The sequence below is a fragment of the Oreochromis niloticus genome, linkage group LG11 (genome assembly GCF_001858045.2).
Source record: "Oreochromis niloticus isolate F11D_XX linkage group LG11, O_niloticus_UMD_NMBU, whole genome shotgun sequence".
Classification (NCBI taxonomy): Eukaryota; Metazoa; Chordata; class Actinopteri; order Cichliformes; family Cichlidae; genus Oreochromis; species Oreochromis niloticus.
Genome location: NC_031976.2, coordinates 37,730,954 through 37,749,782, shown reverse-complemented (window position 1 = coordinate 37,749,782; position 18,829 = coordinate 37,730,954). Strand labels below are relative to the sequence as shown.

General features: G+C 44.4%; 1 protein-coding gene across 1 annotated transcript; it reads right to left on the bottom strand.

The window, feature by feature from the left end:
* Positions 1-1,415: 1,415 nt before the first annotated feature.
* LOC102078831 (NLR family CARD domain-containing protein 3) lies at positions 1,416-17,526 on the bottom strand. The gene is made up of 8 exons (XM_005456097.3): positions 17,399-17,526; positions 16,018-16,246; positions 14,124-15,430; positions 13,740-13,913; positions 6,533-6,706; positions 5,562-5,735; positions 2,959-3,132; positions 1,416-2,660 (listed from the first exon to the last, which is right to left on the bottom strand). The coding sequence occupies exons 1-8, from the start codon at positions 17,524-17,526 to the stop codon at positions 2,627-2,629; spliced, it is 2,394 nt and encodes a 797-aa protein (XP_005456154.2). The 3' UTR covers positions 1,416-2,626.
* Positions 17,527-18,829: the final 1,303 nt, after the last annotated feature.

Sequence of the window (18,829 nt, the reverse complement as noted above, 5' to 3'; positions counted from 1 at the left end):
AATAATTTGTGCGGCATCTTATTGTGACACCTGATTGTTCTCTTATTGTAGTTTCAGGAGTTTTAAATGTTTGTACAAAAACCTGTGGGATGCATTGACTTTTAGACAAATAGTTGTATATAACTTTATTGTTGTGTGCATACGTTTTTAAAATCTGACTGTTTATATTTGCATTTCAACTTTAGTAAAATTATTCACTAAACATGTTTGTGGTTCTTACAGTAAAGCGAATATAACTACAACTAGGATTTGATGTTTTTGTGGGATTTCAGATCAGTTGTGTTACTTCAGTATGTCAGTGAAAAACTCCGTGTAAATTCAGACACGTGAGGTTGAGCTGAAGAGAATGATACCAAACAAACGTGGCAAAAAAAGACGTAAGGGTGAAACACAAAGTAGTGAAAAGTGTGCGGTTATATCGCGTTCCCCAGAGGGTGAACCCAACAAATCATGAAAAATTAGCTTTTTGTTCATGACGTGCAGATTTCTGACATTTTGTATAAACTTAAGCAACAATCTGATTTTTCTAACAAACAAAGTGTGAAACTTGAGTTAGACTTGTGTTTGTAAATGAACCGCCCCATGTTGTGTAGCTTTATTTATTATACAGGCTATACAGTACATAGCATCCAAACTCACATGTGTTTGTAACTGAACAGTCACCACAAATGGGATTATGTCACATTATGAGTGTGTTGTATGTTTATATGGGTGCCACTAATCACGCCTTACCTCTCAGGGGCGGCGGGATCCTTTCCGGGATCTGATGATCAGCTGTCCACTACTTAAGCTGGCATTAATCTTAACCTACCTATGTTAGTGAAACCATCTCCAATCTGTAAGTCTAACTTTGTTGTTCCCGTGACAATAACTTACCTGTGCAGAAGCCCTGGCATTTTTCCCTACCACAGAGATTTATGATTGGACTTCTGGATTCACTAATGGACTTTCCTTTCCAAGAGTCTTGTAAATGGAGAGAGTGGATTTATCTCTGCTTGAAGATTTCATAAATAGTTACCTTTTCATGTGCATTGTAAATAAACTCCCTGAATCCCTCGTCCTGCAAGATGCTCAGTTGGTGAGGCCCAAAGCAGTGCTGCTTCACATCTCGGGACAGCAGGATGAGCTTATCCAGGAAAAAGCAACACTGAAAGGCATGAAAAATCCCTCACAAAACTCTCCTGCAGTTCTCTTGCCTCCATCTGCTGCCAGCCCCCTGAAGAGGCCTCTGCCCACACATATTCCTCTGATGGTGGAGTTGCTGCATGGACATCCACTATGGTGAGCTCAGGCAGTGTTAAATGCGCACCCTAACCTTTCATACACAGATTTTAACTCCACATACAAGAGTGTATTTGACAAAGTTTTAGAAAAATTCCCTTATAAAGTGAGATGCATAGAGCAGAGAGCTCCAACACGTTTTTTTCTTTTACTTGCAAGGAAGAAACAGCATACACAGCGAACGTCTGTACAAGCGCTCGACGGTTTCATTTAGACACATATTTATACACTGTGACGCTCTTACAGAAAAACACTTCAGTTACATACTTGTACATGAGTCCAACTGTGCTTTGGATAACAGACAGAGGAGCCACAACAAGACCTGGGACAAAGAGGTCAGAGGGACAGAGAGAGATACATGCTTTTAGCTTACAGTAAAGGGAGGAGCATAGCTTTAATGTGATGATTTTTCTATGACGAGGGTCCTGATGCTGCAGCTCAAAGACTGTTTTCCCTGCATCGAGGTAAGAGGACTGTGGCAAACTACTCTGTGGATTTTTGGATATCAGCTTAGGAGGTGGGAGAGGTAAAACAAGCTTTACAGGAGCCTTTTTACACTGACCTTCTGATGGCATGAGAAGTGAATTAGCTAAAAAAGAACTGTCAGTCTCTCTCGACTCTTTCATGTCAGACACCAGACACCTGGCTGTCAGGTGTCTGGTGTCTGTCGCTCTCTCTGCGGTAGAGTATCACTGTTGTGGCTCCATTGCTCGCCAACACTCACCAGCCTTCTTTGAACTGGTCCATTTCCTTTGGAGCTCAACTCATCCGTTTTCCTGCCTGACTCTGCTCACGTGTGCAGCATTTTGGCATCAGAAATTAGTTTCTCGAAGGAGATTGGCAGAAGCTGCTCCACTGAAGAGCTTTAGACCTCCAGCTCACAATTACTTTATTTAGTCTTTACAGGTAATTATAGGTGTTCCATAAGTTTCATGCTAGTTTTAATTCTTTTTACACTTAGTATTAATAATATTCTGTCGTCTTTAACTCATTGTTTTTACATACAGATATTGGAGTGTGTTACAGATGCTACACAACCAGCAATGAAAATATGAAATATTGTTTTATGTACGAGCTGTACCCAATGATCTTAAACTTGTGTTGTTCTCCAGAGTGGGAGGTGAGAGCTGCAATAACTGACACATTTCCACTGTTCAATGAATCAATATTACCAGAGCTTAGCATTTGGAGAGGCAACTTCACATATAGACAATCTTGATAATGATAAATTATAAACAAAACTTTTTAGTGGAGAAATACAGCTAACTTTTCTTTTTCTTTTAACAGAGAGACGAAGCTCATCAGAAGGTCCAGAGAATCACATGGTGATCATGGTGGACACAGCTCACCTTCTCTCCACTTCACTCCCATCTTTCCACCTGCAGAGAGAAGAAGAAAGAGCAGAGGTGATAAATGTCCCCAGAGAGTCTCTCCATCAGCTGTCAGTCAGTGATGCAGCACCTCAAAGTGAGGTGAGCTCAAAGCTCACACAGTTGCAGAGAGCAGCTCTTTTTCCTATGCAGATTTCACTCAGGTCCACAGTGGAGAGTCGTGAACACTTCATTACTGCACAAACACGTCACTGATGCATTTACTGCACAGGTCACACATACAAATGTGATCCCAAGAAACAAGAGCTGGTGGCTCAGACTGATCTGACTCCAACAGTTTACTGACCTCAGCGTCTCCAGGCTACAGTGTGGACTCTCCACAAGATCAGACAGCTGTGTCACATCTGAATCCTGCAGGTTGTTTCCCAACATGTCCAGATATGTCAGATGGGAGGGGTTGGACTTTAGAGCTACAGCCAAGGATGAACAGCTGATCTTTGTCAGACTGCAGCGCCACAAACTGAAGAAATAATAAAACATGTGGACAAAATCAGTGATGATGCAACCAGGTGTGCTCAAGTTTGAAATGCATGACTTTGTTCTAATCAATGAACTTTTCTAGAGCAGCTTTGTGCTTCTGTTACTGTGGATCATGATCACATCAGCCTTAAACACACATCATAGAAACATCAGCACATGTATTCATTTTGTCTTTCAGTCACATGCTGCTGATCTGTAGGAACAAGATTATTGATCAGATTATCGGTGAAATCACATTAAAAAAAACAGAAACCAAAGAAATCTTTCTGCTACATCAAATCAATTCCGTTCAGTTTCATTTATACAGCGCCAACAGTCAACAACAGTCGCCTCAAGGCGCTTTATATTGTAAGGTAGACCCTACAATAATACAAAGAAAACAGAAAACCACGCCTGCATCCCTGATTCAAGGAGGAGGGAGGAGTGATGGGAGGAAGAGAGGACAAAGACACGCTGTGAAAGACAGCCAGATATTAATAATAACTAATGATTAAATGCAGAGAGGGAGGATTCAGGGTCACCTGGTCCAGCCCTAACTATATGCTTTAGCAAAAAGGAAAGTTTGAAGCCTAATCTTGAAAGTAGAGATAGTGTCTGTCTCCCGAATCCAAACTGGAAGCTGGTTCCACAGAAGAGGGGCCTGAAAACTGAAGGCTCTGCCTCCCATTCTACTTTTAAATACTCTAGGAACAACAAGTAAGCCTGCAGAGCGAGAGCGAAGTGCTCTAATAGGGTGATATGGTACTACAAGGTCATTAAGATAAGATGGGGCCTGATTATTTAAGACCTTGTATGTGAGGAGCAGGATTTTGAATTCTGGATTTAACAGGAAGCCAATGAAGGGAAGCCAAAACAGGAGAAATCTGCTCTGTCTTTTTTTATTCAATAAGCGTGAGGCTTTTTAAATATAGTGATGTGGGCGGTGGTTGTATTTACCTTTAATCTTTGGTAGAGATTGTTGATAATGGCGTTGGTGTGTTATGTAAAAAGTGCAGAGGGCATATTTGCATTTAGGTCAAACGTGTGTGTGCAGGACTTCAGTACAGTGACTGTATTGTTGGATTTTTCCTCTTTTTCACCTGCTACCAGACTCTGGCTCCAATAATGAAACAGAACAGTGCGCATAAGTGAGAAATTTTGGCTTTGGGTTGGGAGGACATGGAGCCACATCATGCAGCTTTTATGAAGTCAGTTGTTAAAACAACTGAATTAATGTTGAATTACTGAAAGAAAATTATGCCCACCTGTAGAACAGGTGCTGATAAAAAGTTCTGTTCACTTTATCATCACAATCAGAATACTTTATTACTCCCAGAGGGAAGGATGTGCTCCCAGTCACTCCAAGACAGTAAGAATGGTAACAACAATTAAATGATACAATATGTTACAGAAAAGCTGTAATAAATACAACTAGCTCCAATATACCCCCCCCCCAGTTTATTACACAAAATTAAATATCAGGAAAGTTGAAGTTGGGGTCTTTTTTTTTTTTTACTAATTTTGCTATTTTCTCTGTAGAGGATGTGAAGAACGGTGTAACTACTGCACCTTGTGCTGTGCATTCGATGGAGCTGTACAGAGATTTCCACAGGCAGGAATGACCTCCTGTGTCGTTCAGTGGTGCATTATGGGTAATCTCAGTCTCTAACTGAGCGTGCTCCTGTGACTGGCCAGCACATCATGGAGTGGGTGGGAGGTGTTATCCAGCATCATCATTATCTTGGACAACATCCGCCTCTCAGACACCACCCTAAAGGAGTCCAGCTCCGTCCCCACAGTATTACTGGCCTTGTGATCAGTTTACTTAGTCTGTTGGCGTCTGCTACCCTCAGCCTGCTGTCCCAGCATGCAACAGCACAGAGGATAGCACTGACCACAACAGACTCACAGAAAATCCCGAGCATTGTCCGACAGATGTTGAAGGTCGTCGCACAGATCATGTGTGGCACTAGTAAACCGGAAAAGGCATCAGGTTATACTTAATGATGCATTGAGGATTTTCTTAAGCCACCAAGAAGAACAAAAGCAACATAACTAACCACGTTTGTGACCAGTTTTCACATTTCATGCTGTGTTGAGATCAAGCTGCTGTGGGCTTCACATGATGAGCTGCACATTTTTTCTTCACTTACGTGTTTTCATGCTCTGTTTATACAATACTTTACATTTAATTGTTATTAAACTCTGGCTGTCTTTTGTCTTGTCCCATCTCCTTCCCATCACACATGGCTGTGTTGTCATAATGGCTGTAAAAGAGCCTTTCATGAAAACAGTCTTAAAACAAGAAAAAAAAAACAAAGAAGAAGAAGAAATGTGTATGTTGAATGGAAGTTATGTCTGTAGCCAAATGAGGTTCACTTGGTAAATAAACAGATAAGACAAAAATAGAAACACAGTCAGCAAACTGACCCCAGAAACTGCAGTCTGCATCCCGGACTCTCCAGAAAACCACACAGATGCTTCACTCCTGAGTCCTGGAGGTCGTTGCAGGTCAGCCACAGCTCTCTGAGATGGGAGGGGTTGGACTTCAGAGCCGAAGTCAGAGATACACAGCTGATCTCTGACAAACCGCAGTTCCCCAATCTAAGCAAAGAATAGCTGGTTCTTAAAATCAATGAGTTTCATCATGGTTTCAAATCATAAACATGTGTATTTCCACTCTAAAGCTGGGTATTTAATAAAGGGGTCTGGGGGACTAAATCACTGGATCACTTGAATCATCTGTAAGTTGACATTTACCAATATGGAGGGGACAAATTTGAGAGGTGTTCTCCAGCATTTTGGATTTACTTCAGGACTCTGCAGTCTATTCACACCTACAGGCCAGTGGACACTCTTTCAATGATGAGGATGTACACATCCTGGACAGGGAAGAACGCTGGTTTGAGCGCGGAGTCAAGGAGGCCATTTACGTGAAAAGGGAAAGACCATCTCTGAATCGAGGAGGGGGCCTAAGGGTACATCTGTCACCATCTTACAATGCTGTGATTGCAGCCATTCCCCAACTCTCTGTGGATGCGACTCATGGCCACTGATCAATGATCAATGGTCTCTGATCAATGAGTTTGATCAGTGGTTGTTGATCAATGGTCATGAGAATTTGCATATCAATGATCATGAACTGACCTCCCAGCCCATTGTTCATTCAGTGGTGCTGGTTTCAGTCACTGTGCAAATGTCCTGTTTATAAGGTTGGAAACCTGCAGTCAGACTGAAGACGTCACCTGACGATGATGAAACGTTTCACCCACTGAAAACATCCAGATGAACAGAATCCACTTTATGGGATTTCCTTACCTGGATGATTGAGCATGCATCCAGACAATATGTGCATGGACTTTATCATCATATTAATCTCAAACTAGAACATAGTGTCTTACCTTAGAGTCTGTAGTCTACAATCTGGACTCTCCAGAAACCCACACAGATGCTTCACTCCCGAATCCTGCAGTTTGTTTGTACTCAAGTTCAGGTCTCTCAGGTAGTGGGGGTTGGACTTCAGAGCCAAGCCCAGAGATACACAGCTGATTTCTGATAAACTGCAGTCCATCAATCTGAACATGGGAAACAAACCGATAAAGTCAATGATGATGAAACCTGGAACGTCACTGCTCTGGTGGGGAAAGAGCATGCACAGGTGTGAACTTCACTTTAACACCTCACTTGAGCTGTGAAATCAGTCTCCTGGAGAGAGGCTTGACTCAGCAACAGGTGGCAGACAGGGGTGGGTACGGTATACACTGGATCACAGAGTTGTTTCCCTGCACCTTTTTTAATTAATTGGTCCTCACTGCCATTTGAACTGTTCTTTTTTAGGAATCCAAAATGATCTGAATCTGATTTTTATGATCATATCGTTGGGTCTGAAGCAATATGTTATGGATCAGCAGTGAACTGATTGCCGCCCGCTGGTATGTTGGATCAGCTGGCGAGGGGGGATACTGGACAGGCCAGGCATGCCCAAATGTCACTTGTTGTCTTGTTCTTTGTTCGTCATGCCTCTGAAGGCTCAGAGAGACTCGGGTGTTTGTTTCTTCCTCTGAAATTTGTACCTCTGATCACATTAACATCTCGGCCAGTGAAGACTCTGGGGGGTGCTGTAGGTTAACCACTCAGTCATTAGAAACCGTACTCGTGCTTAGGCGCTACTTGTTCAACAGGCTGGACAAAAGAACATTTTTTCACTTTAACGTTTGTTTGGGTGGACTGAACTCACTCCTGCCCACAGCTGTACCAATCACCCGTGTTAAACATACTCTTACAAACACACATCACATTTAATATTCTTTTTTTTTTTTTTTTGTCTGTCCCATTTGGTTCTTTAGCCGTCAGAATTGTTGTCTGAAGACCAACAAGGATACCCAATGGATTTATTTTGCCAAATGGATCATCACGGCCTTGCCGTATTGGTCCATTTGATCGACCTTTGTTGTTATTATTTATTTTATTTTATTTTCAGTTGTTACAGACGGGACAGACATGACTGGGGGATAGGAAAGGGAGAAAGAAAGATGAAGGAAAAGAAAAACAGAGGGGAAAAGGGACAGTGAGAAAGGACACTTAAAAAGAGAAAAAAAAAATCTCCTGGATCACCTGTTGAGAGAAAAAGAAGAGAAAACAAGCAAAAAAAAAAACCCAGAGCAACATACTAAACACAACACCATCATGTTAATCTAGCTAAGTGTGAACAGCAGTAAATACTAAATATTGAATGTTGTTGTGCAGCAAGCAGGACCGACAGCACACAATGTGCTTGGAAATAGCAGCCAATAAAGGTGTAGTTTATGTCTATGGACAGTGAACACCCGTGTGCACACCTGTGTGGATCAACGCGCTTGTAATCAAAAGGTTTCCCCATGTAACGGTCTGCTAGAGGGTGTAGAGAGCCTTAGACCCGTCCCCCAGAGCATGAAGCAGGCATGGAGGAGATCCAGGCTCCAGACATCCAGAGGCCCCAGATTGCGAGAGCCCAAGGAGTACCACCGGAGGGGCATCCGTGCCACCCTCCTGGGAAGGGCTGAGGAGATCCCCAGATGATGGGTCACCCAGTAGCCACGGAGCAGAAGCCAGAGGGGGCTGCACCTGCGTGCCCGCCGGCTCTGCCAGCAGCCAGCTGTGCCAGAGTGAACCGAGCCGCAGGCCCAGAGGCCGGAGGCCCGAGGGCCCCCTTTGCCCCGGAAGAGGCCTGACCGAGCAATAGGCACCAAGCCCCACTAAATAGTCACCGGGAGTGAGCTGGTACATACCTGAGCGCCCAGCCCCAGACACCAAGAACCACCAACGCACCGACCCCTGAAGGTATCAGTCACCGGCAGGGAGTGTGGTGAGGGGAGATAGGCCTCCATACTTTGGAGGGCCTGGGAGTACCCAGAGAGGTGGAGTATAAGACCCGACCTGACATATAAACACAGACAAACAGGCACACACAGACACAAACATGCATTCCCACCCTCATGCACACATATACAAATACTCAGCACTCACCCAACGTAGGGATAGACATACATGGACACTGTACACAAAGTCACACTCCCCAAACAAACTCTATACCCCAGGTCCAGGTACCCTCGCCCCTGGAGGGGGAAACGGCACCTAGACCCAGGAGATGTTACCCTTTCCCCCGGGGTGGAGGCAAGCAGACCGCCCCAGGCTCCGCAGCAGCAGGGAGGCCCCGCATCCCAGATCCCAATAGGACGGCCAACACCTCCTCCCAGCTCCCCCGCCCCGATGGCCAGCAGAGAACAGGGGTGTGTGAAGACCCCAAACCTCCCTCCTCTCGCTCACGTGTAGTGTTGCTGCGTGTTGTTCTAAGGTGCATTTAAAACACGGGAGAGCATGGTGCTGCTGCCAGAGAGCAGCAGGTGTTAGCACGGCCCCTCCCGAGAACCCTCAATGTCTACATGGATTTAAAATTGAGAGGTGGGCACCAGAGGTGGGGTTGAATACACAGACCGTCCACTGGACGCGGTTAACGTGCCCACCCTCAAGGCCCTATATGTATGTGTTATGAGAGTGTGAGTAATGTGGATGTCTAAGTTGTGGAATAAAATTGAGGCACAGGTGGCCAGAAGGGGACGGGGGGGGGATGCCTCCCCTGCACCCTGGTGACACACCTTTATCCCAAGGCCCTGCATGTGTGGGTGGGTGTGTTGGAGCGGGAAGAGGGAGGCAGCCGGGGATGGGGAGGAAAAGAAGGGAGGAGCAAGATGCCCCTCACAGGGGCCAGCTCCCCCGCTGACCCCAGTAGGCACCCCCGTCCTTCGGCACCCACCAAGGCAAGGGAGCCCAGGCTCATCCAGATTGGGGCCTACGGCAGCAGGACCGCCCAGCCCCACAGGACCCGGGGCAGTCCACCCAACCCCACCGCAGAGGAAATTGTACCCGCTCTAACATTCAATCATCTCCCAGACTGCAAAAGACAGTAGACACCCAGGTTGAGTTTATTCTCCACCTCTCTTATGACTCTCCCCCACCTGCAGAGTGGACTCCTGCAAGTATGGAACAAACTCCCTGTCGGTTGAAGAGCCCCCTAGTTAGGCCGATGCGCCAGAGGCCCCCTGCGCCAGGGCTGAACCCCCGTGCACCCACCCGCCCACAACCTCGGCGACACACCAACAAGGACCTAAGCCCCCAAGGCCCAGCCAGAGCCCTAGCACGGAGGCGAAGCACCCCCGAACCCCAAGCCCCCACGCCTGCCCTGGATCCACTCAGGGGCAGCAAGGCTACCAGGCCAGTAACCTACGTCCGCCAGCACAGACCCTCCCCCAGCCCTGCTGCACGTAGCCACAAGGAGAACACCCTCTAAGAGCGACCAGAGCCACTAACCAGATTATGACCGCAACCCCTGGGTTAAGCCCTCCAGGGATAACGTCCCTAGGGATCCTCCAGACGCCCTAAGCCCGTCCCTACCTCCACATCAACCACAATGGCGAAGGGGGACCAAACCACGACCCCCCACGCCCTCTAGGTGATGGAGCCGATCAAAGGAGCCCAGAGGGACTGATCTAATGTGGTGGCAGAGGCTGTCTCGAGACTAATGTGATCTATTAGATGGTTTCTAAATTGGCTAGAATTAAGATTATTTTTATTTTTCCAGTTCATGAGGACTGTTTTCTTGGCTATGCATAGGGCAGTAAAAACCATGTGGACTGTATTAGTTTCTGTAGTGACATCATCCAATTTGCCCAACAAACACACTAAAGGGGAGGTTGGAATTTTACATTTCAGATACTTTGATAAGTCTTCACACATCTCGCGCCAAAACGTCTGCACTGGTGGACAGAACCAAAGGGCGTGGATGTAATTGTCTGGTGTATTGGCTTGACAGTGTGAGCAGTTGTTAGAAGATGTAAAGCCCATCTGGAACATCCGATGACCTGTATAGTGCACTCTATGTAGTATTTTGTATTGTATTAATTGCAGACTGGGATTTCTAATCAATTTAAAGGTTTTTAAGCAAATCTGAGACCAGAAGTTTTGGTCTAAGCCGACTGACAAATCTGCTTCCCACTTTGCAATAGGAAGGGATATTGATTCATCTATTTTAGAAAGTGTTCTGTATATTTTAAGATAAGATAAGATAAGATAACCTTTATTAGTCCCACACGTGGGAAATTTGTTTTGTCACAGCAGGAAGTGGACAGTGTAAAAGTTATGAAGCAAAAATTAGAATAAAATAAAATAAGAGTAAATACAGTACACAACTGTACAGAATAGAATAAAGTAAAATACTATATACAGTAGAATTATTTTAGACAATAATTTGGGGGTTTTAAGAGTAAGAAATTGAACCACACTTGGTGGTGTTTGCAATTCAACTTGACTGAGGTAAAATTTCTTTTTTACTATGGATTTAATTTGTTGATATTCTAAAAATCTTTTCTTGTTGATCCCATATTGTGTAACTAGTCTGTCAAATGAAATAAATTCTGTTCCCTCTAATATATGTTCTAAGTATTTAATTCCTTTACAACTCCATTCTGGAAAATTAATCATATTATTGTTTTGTAATATGTCAGGGTTGTTCCAGATAGGTGTACGTTTGCATGGGATTAATGAGGACTCCGTTATTTTTAGAAACTCCCACCATGCTGTCAGAGAAGAGCTGATGTTGATGCTTTTGAAGCATTCATATCGTTGGATATTTGAGCTGAAAAATAGTAGGTCTGAAATCTCTAGATTATTGCATAGTGCCTGTTTAACATCTAGCCAGGGCTCATCTAAGAAGGTGTGTTTTAACCATTCTGAGATGTACTGAAGCCTGTTGGCTAAAAAATATTGTTGAAAGTTAGGCAGATCTAATCCTCCTTTATCCCTGGTTCTTTGTAGCGTTTTTAAGCTGATACGCGGGGGTTTGTCTTTCCAAAGGAATTTAGAAATATACGAATCCAGAGATCTGAACCAATCTTGTGATGGTTTGTTCGGGATCATTAAAAATAAGTAATTTATTTTTGGCAAGATCATCATTTTTATAGCGGCGACCCTTCCCATGAGTGATATGGGTAAAGATTTCCATCTAGTCAGATCGCTTTCTACTGTCTTTAGAAGTGGGATGTGGTTTAATTTAGTTAAGTCTTAAAGCTTAGGAGAGACATTAATACCTAAATATTTAATATTTCCAGATTGTAGTGGGGCAGAAGAAGAATTATGGAAGGAGCAATTAATTGGATAATCTGAAACTCTTGAAAACCAGTTTATTAGAGTAATTACCGCAGAAAGGTTGGTTTGTGAGTTTTGGAGAAAAAGCAACACATCATCCGCATAAAGGCTGATTTTATGTTCTACATTCTTACATTTTATGCCCTTAATTACTGAATTCTGTCTAATTGCTGCTGCTAGTGGTTCGATAAAAATTGCAAACAGTGAAGAGGAGAGTGGGCATCCCTGCCTGGTGCCCCTCAGGAGACAGAAGCTGGAGGATGTCTGGTCATTTGTTCTGATACAAGCTGTTGGGGAATTATATAATATTTTTAACCAGTTTATGAAAGAGGATCCAAAACCAAATTTGTGTAAAGTTGCAAATAGAAATTTCCAGTTAACTCTGTCAAACGCTTTTTCTGCATCAAGAGACAATATTATGGTTTCAATGTTTTTACTGTATGAGTAGTCTATTAAATTAAGTAATCTACGTGTATTTGTTGATGAGTGCCTACCTTTTATGAAACCAGTTTGGTCAGGATGAATTAAGAGGGGGGTTATTTTCTCTAATCTCTTTGAGAGAGCTTTGCAGATTATTTTGAGGTCTACATTTATAAGGGATATTGGACGATAGCTTGAGGGATATACAGGGTCTTTGCCTGGTTTTATCAGGAGATTAATGTTGGCAGAATTCATATTTGGTGGTAGTCTGCCATTTTCCTTGATTTCCTGCAACATTCTGTGGAATACTGGTGCCAAAATTGTCCAGAATTCTTTGTCGAATTCTGCAGGAAAACCGTCTGGACCTGGAGCCTTATTATTGGGCAGACTTATCAGGGCTTCCTGGAGTTCACCTGGCGTCAGCGGTGAGTCCAGTGCCATTGCTTGACTGTCTAGTAATTTTGGAAGCGTTACGATGTCAAGAAACTCGTCAATTTCATTTTTAGATGGGTTTATTTGTGGTGTATATAAAGTTTCATAGAAATCTCTAAAAATTTTGTTTATTCTTCCAGGGTCATATATTATGTTCCCAGATGAATCTTTAACAGCACATATAGTTGTTTTTTCTTTATTTATTTTTAACTGGTTAGCTCGAAATCGACCGGATTTGTTACTGTGTTCAAAATTCTGCAAGCGAAGTCTTTGTACTAGGAATTGTGGTTTTTTTTATTAATAATTTCATTTAATTCTAGTTTTGTTTTGCATATTTTGTTCATCATTTCTTGATCTTGGTCGCATGCGTAGGCTTCTTCTAAGGATTTGATGGTCTTTTCTAATTCCTGAATATTTTTGTTTTCTTCTTTCCTTTTGTGTGATGAGAAAGAAATTATTTTACCTCTCATCACAGCTTTCCCTGCTTCCCATAGAACAGAAGCTGATGTTCCGGGAGTGTCATTCAAGTCTAAATATGAAGTCCACGCTTTTTAAAAATATTTAATTTAATTTAATATTTAATATTCTGACTATACGCTGGTGTGACTGCAGATTTCAAGTTATTGAAACTGTGTTGGGTTTGTTTGTGAGAGAGGGAATGCATTCGGTGTGTGTGATTCAGTACTTTAGGAATAAGTCTGCTATGATGTAGTCTAAGATCTCTGTGACAGCTGGACTGCTGCTGATCAGGGTTCATACAGCACACCTGATTCTGTTATCATCCCCTCACTTCAACAGGTGCAGTCAGGTAAGTACAGCATACAGTTAGGTGTCTCAGGCAGCTGTTATTGGTCACTATATAGATACAATCAAAATGAATTGAAAATAAAATTGTAGTTATAGTTCAGCATACAGCACTATGTATTCACTGAAGTCCAAACTAGGTTTATCACACAGACTCATATTACTGCACCTATTCTATTCTATTTTAATTCAAACTCTTTGTGATTGCCTCAGTGCATTTGTTGCAACCTGTCTGTATTTTTCAGAACTCTGCTAATCAGTCACCAAGCTCACCTCAGAGTCTCCAGTTTGCAGGTTGGACTCGCCAACCCATCAAACAACAGATTCCCTGATGAATCCTGCAGGATGTTGAAGTTCAGGGTCAGCTCCGTCAGATGGGAGGGGCTGGACTTCAGAGCTGAAGCCACAACTTTATAGTGAGTCTCTGAGAGTCCACATTTAGAGAGTCTGTCATTATGCAGAAGAAAATAACCTTAAAGCAAAAAACAGCCAGAGACTCGTTGGGGTTTGTGCACGAGGAGGATTATATCAAATATGAAACTATTTGTAAAAAAGGGGGAACATTATTTAAGAGTAGAAAGATTCATAGTTTGAATAGTTAAAGAACTAAACAGCTAATCTTCACTAACTGATAGTGTTAATCACATCTGGACTCACCGAGCCTTTCTGCAGTTCCTCACAGCTGGGATCAGTCTCCGGCGGCCCTCCTCTGATGTGTTGTACTTCTGCAGGTCCAACTCATCCAGAACCTCGTCTGACATCTGCAGCATGAAGGCCAAAGCAGAGCAGTGGATCTCAGAGAGTTTCTCTGATCTGTTCTCTGACTTCAGGAACTCCTGGATCTCCTGATAAACTGAGAGGTCGTTCATCTCCGTCAGACAGTGGAAGACATTAATACTTCTGTCGGGAGAGATCTGATCGTGGTTCATCTGCTTCAGGTTGCTGATGACTCTCTGGATCATTTCTGGACTGTTCTCTGTCTGACCCAGCAGACCTCCTAAGAGTCTCTGATTGGTTGTCAGACAGAGGCCATGAAGGAAACGAACGAACAGGTCCAGGTGGCCATCTTTACTGTTCAGGGATTTCTCCATAACTCTGCTCAGAAAGATGTCCAGTGGTTGGAGAAAAAGACTGGAAATCTTCTCGGTTAAAAATTTTTCTTTTAGAAAATCCTCCAGCACCTCTGACTTCCTGTTGGTGAAACAGTGAAACATGTAGACTGCAGCCAGAAACTCCTGAATGCTCAGATGAACAAAGCAGTAGACTGGTTTCTGGAAGATCACACACTCTCTTTTGAAGATCTCTGTACAAACTCCTGAGTACACCGAGGCCTCTGTCACATCCAGACCACACTGCTCCAGGTCTTCTTGGTAGAACATGATGTTTCCTTTCTCCAGATGTTCAAACGCCAGCCTCCCCAGCTTCAGAAGAACTTCCCTGTCAGCCTCAGTCAGCTCCTGTGGACTCGTCTCATGTCCCTCATGGTACTTGTTCTTCTTCCTCTTTGTCTGAACCAGCAGGAAGTGTGAGTACATGTCAGTCAGGGTCTTGGGCAGCTCTCCTCTCTGCTCTGTAGTCAACATGTGCTCCAGAACTGTAGCAGTGATCCAGCAGAAGACTGGGATTCTACACATGATGTGGAGGCTCCTGGATGTCTTCATGTGGGAGATGATTCTGCTGGACAGCTCTTCATCACTGAATCTCCTCCTGAAGTACTCCTCCTTCTGGGCGTCAGTGAAGCCTCGTACTTCTGTTAGCCTGTCAACACATGTAGGAGGGATCTGATTGGCTGCTGCGGGTCGGGAAGTTATCCAGACGAGAGCCGAGGGAAGCAGATTCCCCTGGATGAGGTTTGTCAGCAGCTGGCTGACTGATGACTTCTGTGTGACATCAGACAGCAGCTTCCTGTTGGTGAAATCCAATGAAAGTCTGCTTTCATCCAGGCCGTCAAAGATGAACAAAAGCTGAGAGACAGCCAGCTTCTCTGCTGTGACCTTCTGTAATGTTGGATGGAAAACATGGAGCAGCTCCAGAAGACTGTACTGCTCATCTCTGATCAGGTTCAGCTCCCTGAATGAAAGCAGAACCACCACACTGACATGTTGGTTCTCCAAGCCCTCTGCCCAGTCCAGAGTGAACTTCTGCACTGAGAAGGTTTTTCCAACACCAGCCACGCCGTTGGTCAGAACCACTCTGATGGGTCTCTGTTGGTCAGGGAAGGCTTTAAAGATGTCCTGGCACCTGATTGGAGCGTCATGGAGGGCGTCCATCTTGGAAGCCGTCTCCAGCTCATGTTGGGTATGAACCTCTTCACTCTGTCCCTCTGTGATGTAGAGCTCAGTATAGATTGTGTTGAGGAGGTTTCTACTTCCTGTTTCATCACTTCCTTCAGTCACACGTTCACATCTCCTCCTCAGACTGATCTTATGTTCATCTAAAACCTCCTGCAGACCAACATCTGCTGAAAGAAAGAAAAACAATAAATCTAACAAGAAGTCCAGTTTTCAGAAATGAGTCCATCAGCAGACAGATGTTCAGTCTTACTTTGTACACAGCTGCTCTGACTGGATGTCTGCAGTCCAGCTCTGGTTCTGGATCTTTCTCCACACTGGGGACAGGAGCAGTGTCCTGATGAAGCAGACTGGTCCCAGTATGAGGAGTTGCAGTGTCTGCAGAACCAGTGTCCACAGCTGGTAGAGACTGGATCCTTCAGGACGTCCTGACACAAAGCACAGCAGGACAGCTGCTCCTCCACATGAACACGACGACTCTTCTTCTCTCTGTGGACACCAAGGAAAAATTATTCTGACCAGAAAAAACCCCAAACAAAATTATAAAAATAACCGTAACCCACGCTCCCAATTTCAATGCTTCATCTGATGGAGTTCAAGAGACATTCATTGAACCCTTCATTACAGCATCAGTACAACTGCTTTGTGGTATATTTGCTGTATTTTGCACTCTGCAGCTAATGGCACTGATACTCTTGGTATCTGTTTACTTTTGTACCCATCCATTCATCTGAAAGGTCGCTGGGCAGCAGTCTAAGAAGAGATGACCTCAGATGAACTCTCCTCAACACCAAAGCACCCACTCACATTCAGATGGGGCGGGGTGTTCCTCCCGATTATCTCTTCACCGCAACAGCTGATAGTGTGTGGGACATATTAGGCAGCAGCGTGGTCCGATCCAACAGACGAGCTGCTGACAAACCAAATGCTTATTCTGATAGAAAACACAGGGCACCGATACAGTGTGGTGTGTATAACCACCGCTGCTCGATTGCATGGTTTCAAACTGTATCATTAATCGACATTGTCTACCAGTCTGTGGTGCCGAGTGCCAGCTGCTCTGCTGTTGTCAGCTGGGGTGGAGGGGGGGTCAGCATCAGTGCCAAAGATTTTCTAGAATTATGCTTTCCCAGTTATTTTCCATCCATCCATCTTCTTCCTATTATCCAGGGCCGGGTCGCGGGGGCAGCAACCTAAGCAGAGACCTCCCTCTCCTAGCCACCTCCTCTAGCTTTTCCGGGAGAAGACCGAGGTGTTCCCAGGCCAGCCGAGAGACATAGACTCTCCAGCGTGTCCTGGGTCCCCTCCCGGTGGGACATGCCACCTCAGCTGGCACCGTCTGACGCGGAGGCGTAGCGCTCTACACCCCATCTCCCTGTTATCAGTTCAATCGAAATATTGATCCTCACTGATGTTGAGCTGCATACAGATACAGACAGAAGAACTCGATCATGTGTTTCTCAGTGAGTTTGATGTTTCCAGGCCAAACTAGTTTCCCTGCTGGAAAACAAACTGATGTTGAACATCCTCACTGAAGCTCTGCTGTGTTAGTGGGAACGCAGCAGCTCAGTGAAGCTGCTCTCACAGACACAGCAGCAGAATCATCTTAGACATCAGTTTACAGCACAAAGAGGCTCTTACTCTTCGTCTGAGGGTCCAGGATCAGCACTGAAGACTGGAGGAGGATTTTTGGACCGATCGCTCTTCATAGACAGACGGCTGGATCCTGGAGACTCTGCTGTGTCCTCGTCTTCCTCCAAACCACTCATGTTCAGTCAGCCTGAGAGAGAAACCAACAACACTGACTGTGAGTGCAGACCAAGAGTCAGACAAACAAGTCTGTACAAGACTCGCGCCCAAAACTGGGAGACAAAGAAGTGTGAAGGTCAGAGGATAATAAATCCAGAGACAGTCCAGCATTAAGCTGATCCCTCCATATTTCCCCTCCAGCTCACAGAGAGACAGCTGACTCAGAGACTTTGACCGCAGAAGAAAAAGAAAACGGGACTAACGCTGTGTTTATACTTCCTGCTCTGTCGACTGTGGAAATACTTTCAGTTTCATGACTCTCTCAGAGGAATCCACGTGGTCACATGACAGGATGTGCGCACTGATAACTTACTTAAGAGAGGTGGGGCTAAGTTTGTGTCTGGGCCATCACTTGTTCTGTCCAGCAAATCTTTGTAATCAAATACAGACAGTGCTGTTCATGAAATATTATTCATGTGAGACCGACGTTGAGTTTCTGCTGCAGGAGACACGGATGTACAGTAAAGTGAAGGAACCTGCACACGAGCGGCCCATTCTGTCATAAACAACGTTTTTCCACACACTGTAATTTGGATCAATAGTTTGTCCCATAGAAACATTCACAGGGTGACAGATAATCATGTTACCTGATGGCAACAAGTTAAAATCCGACCTGATCCCACAGAACACTGTCCCTCATCGTATGATGGACACAAGAGGAAGTGTCCACTGAGCTCAGCTGATAAAGGTCTTCATCGACAGTTCTGCATTTGAACTTTAGATACCGAGCACAGACACCAGGGGGTGTCCAATCAAAACGCTCTAGCCCTGTAAAGCCTGAGCCACGAAATAACTGCCAGGAAATTAAATGAAATCTTAAAAATGTAATTTGTAAATAAAGAAGTATTAGTTTTAATTTGAGAATATCCCTCCCACTTTGCTTCATGTCTGTATTCAGTTACCTGTCCCCAGGTGAGGGTCGCACCCCAATAACTATCAGCAAGAGGGGGCAGAGTCCACTACAAGTCTCCCTGCAGGTGTTATTGATGTTTTTTCCTGAAGGGGTAAAATAACTTGAAACATCTGCCAAACAAAAAGTCGAGCAGAACGTTTTCTGTGACCTTCCTCTCCAACAGAAGGCTGCAACCACACTGAGCTGTCTCAGAGAAGCTAAGAGACCAAATAACGCTGCTCATATTTGGGGTCTTTTAGCTTTTTGGTGGTGATGTGTGTGTGTGTGTGTGTGTGTGTGTGTGTGTGTGTGTGTGTGTGTGTGTGTGATCAAGCACACTGCCCGTCTGAGTCCACAAGAATCGCTGTGAT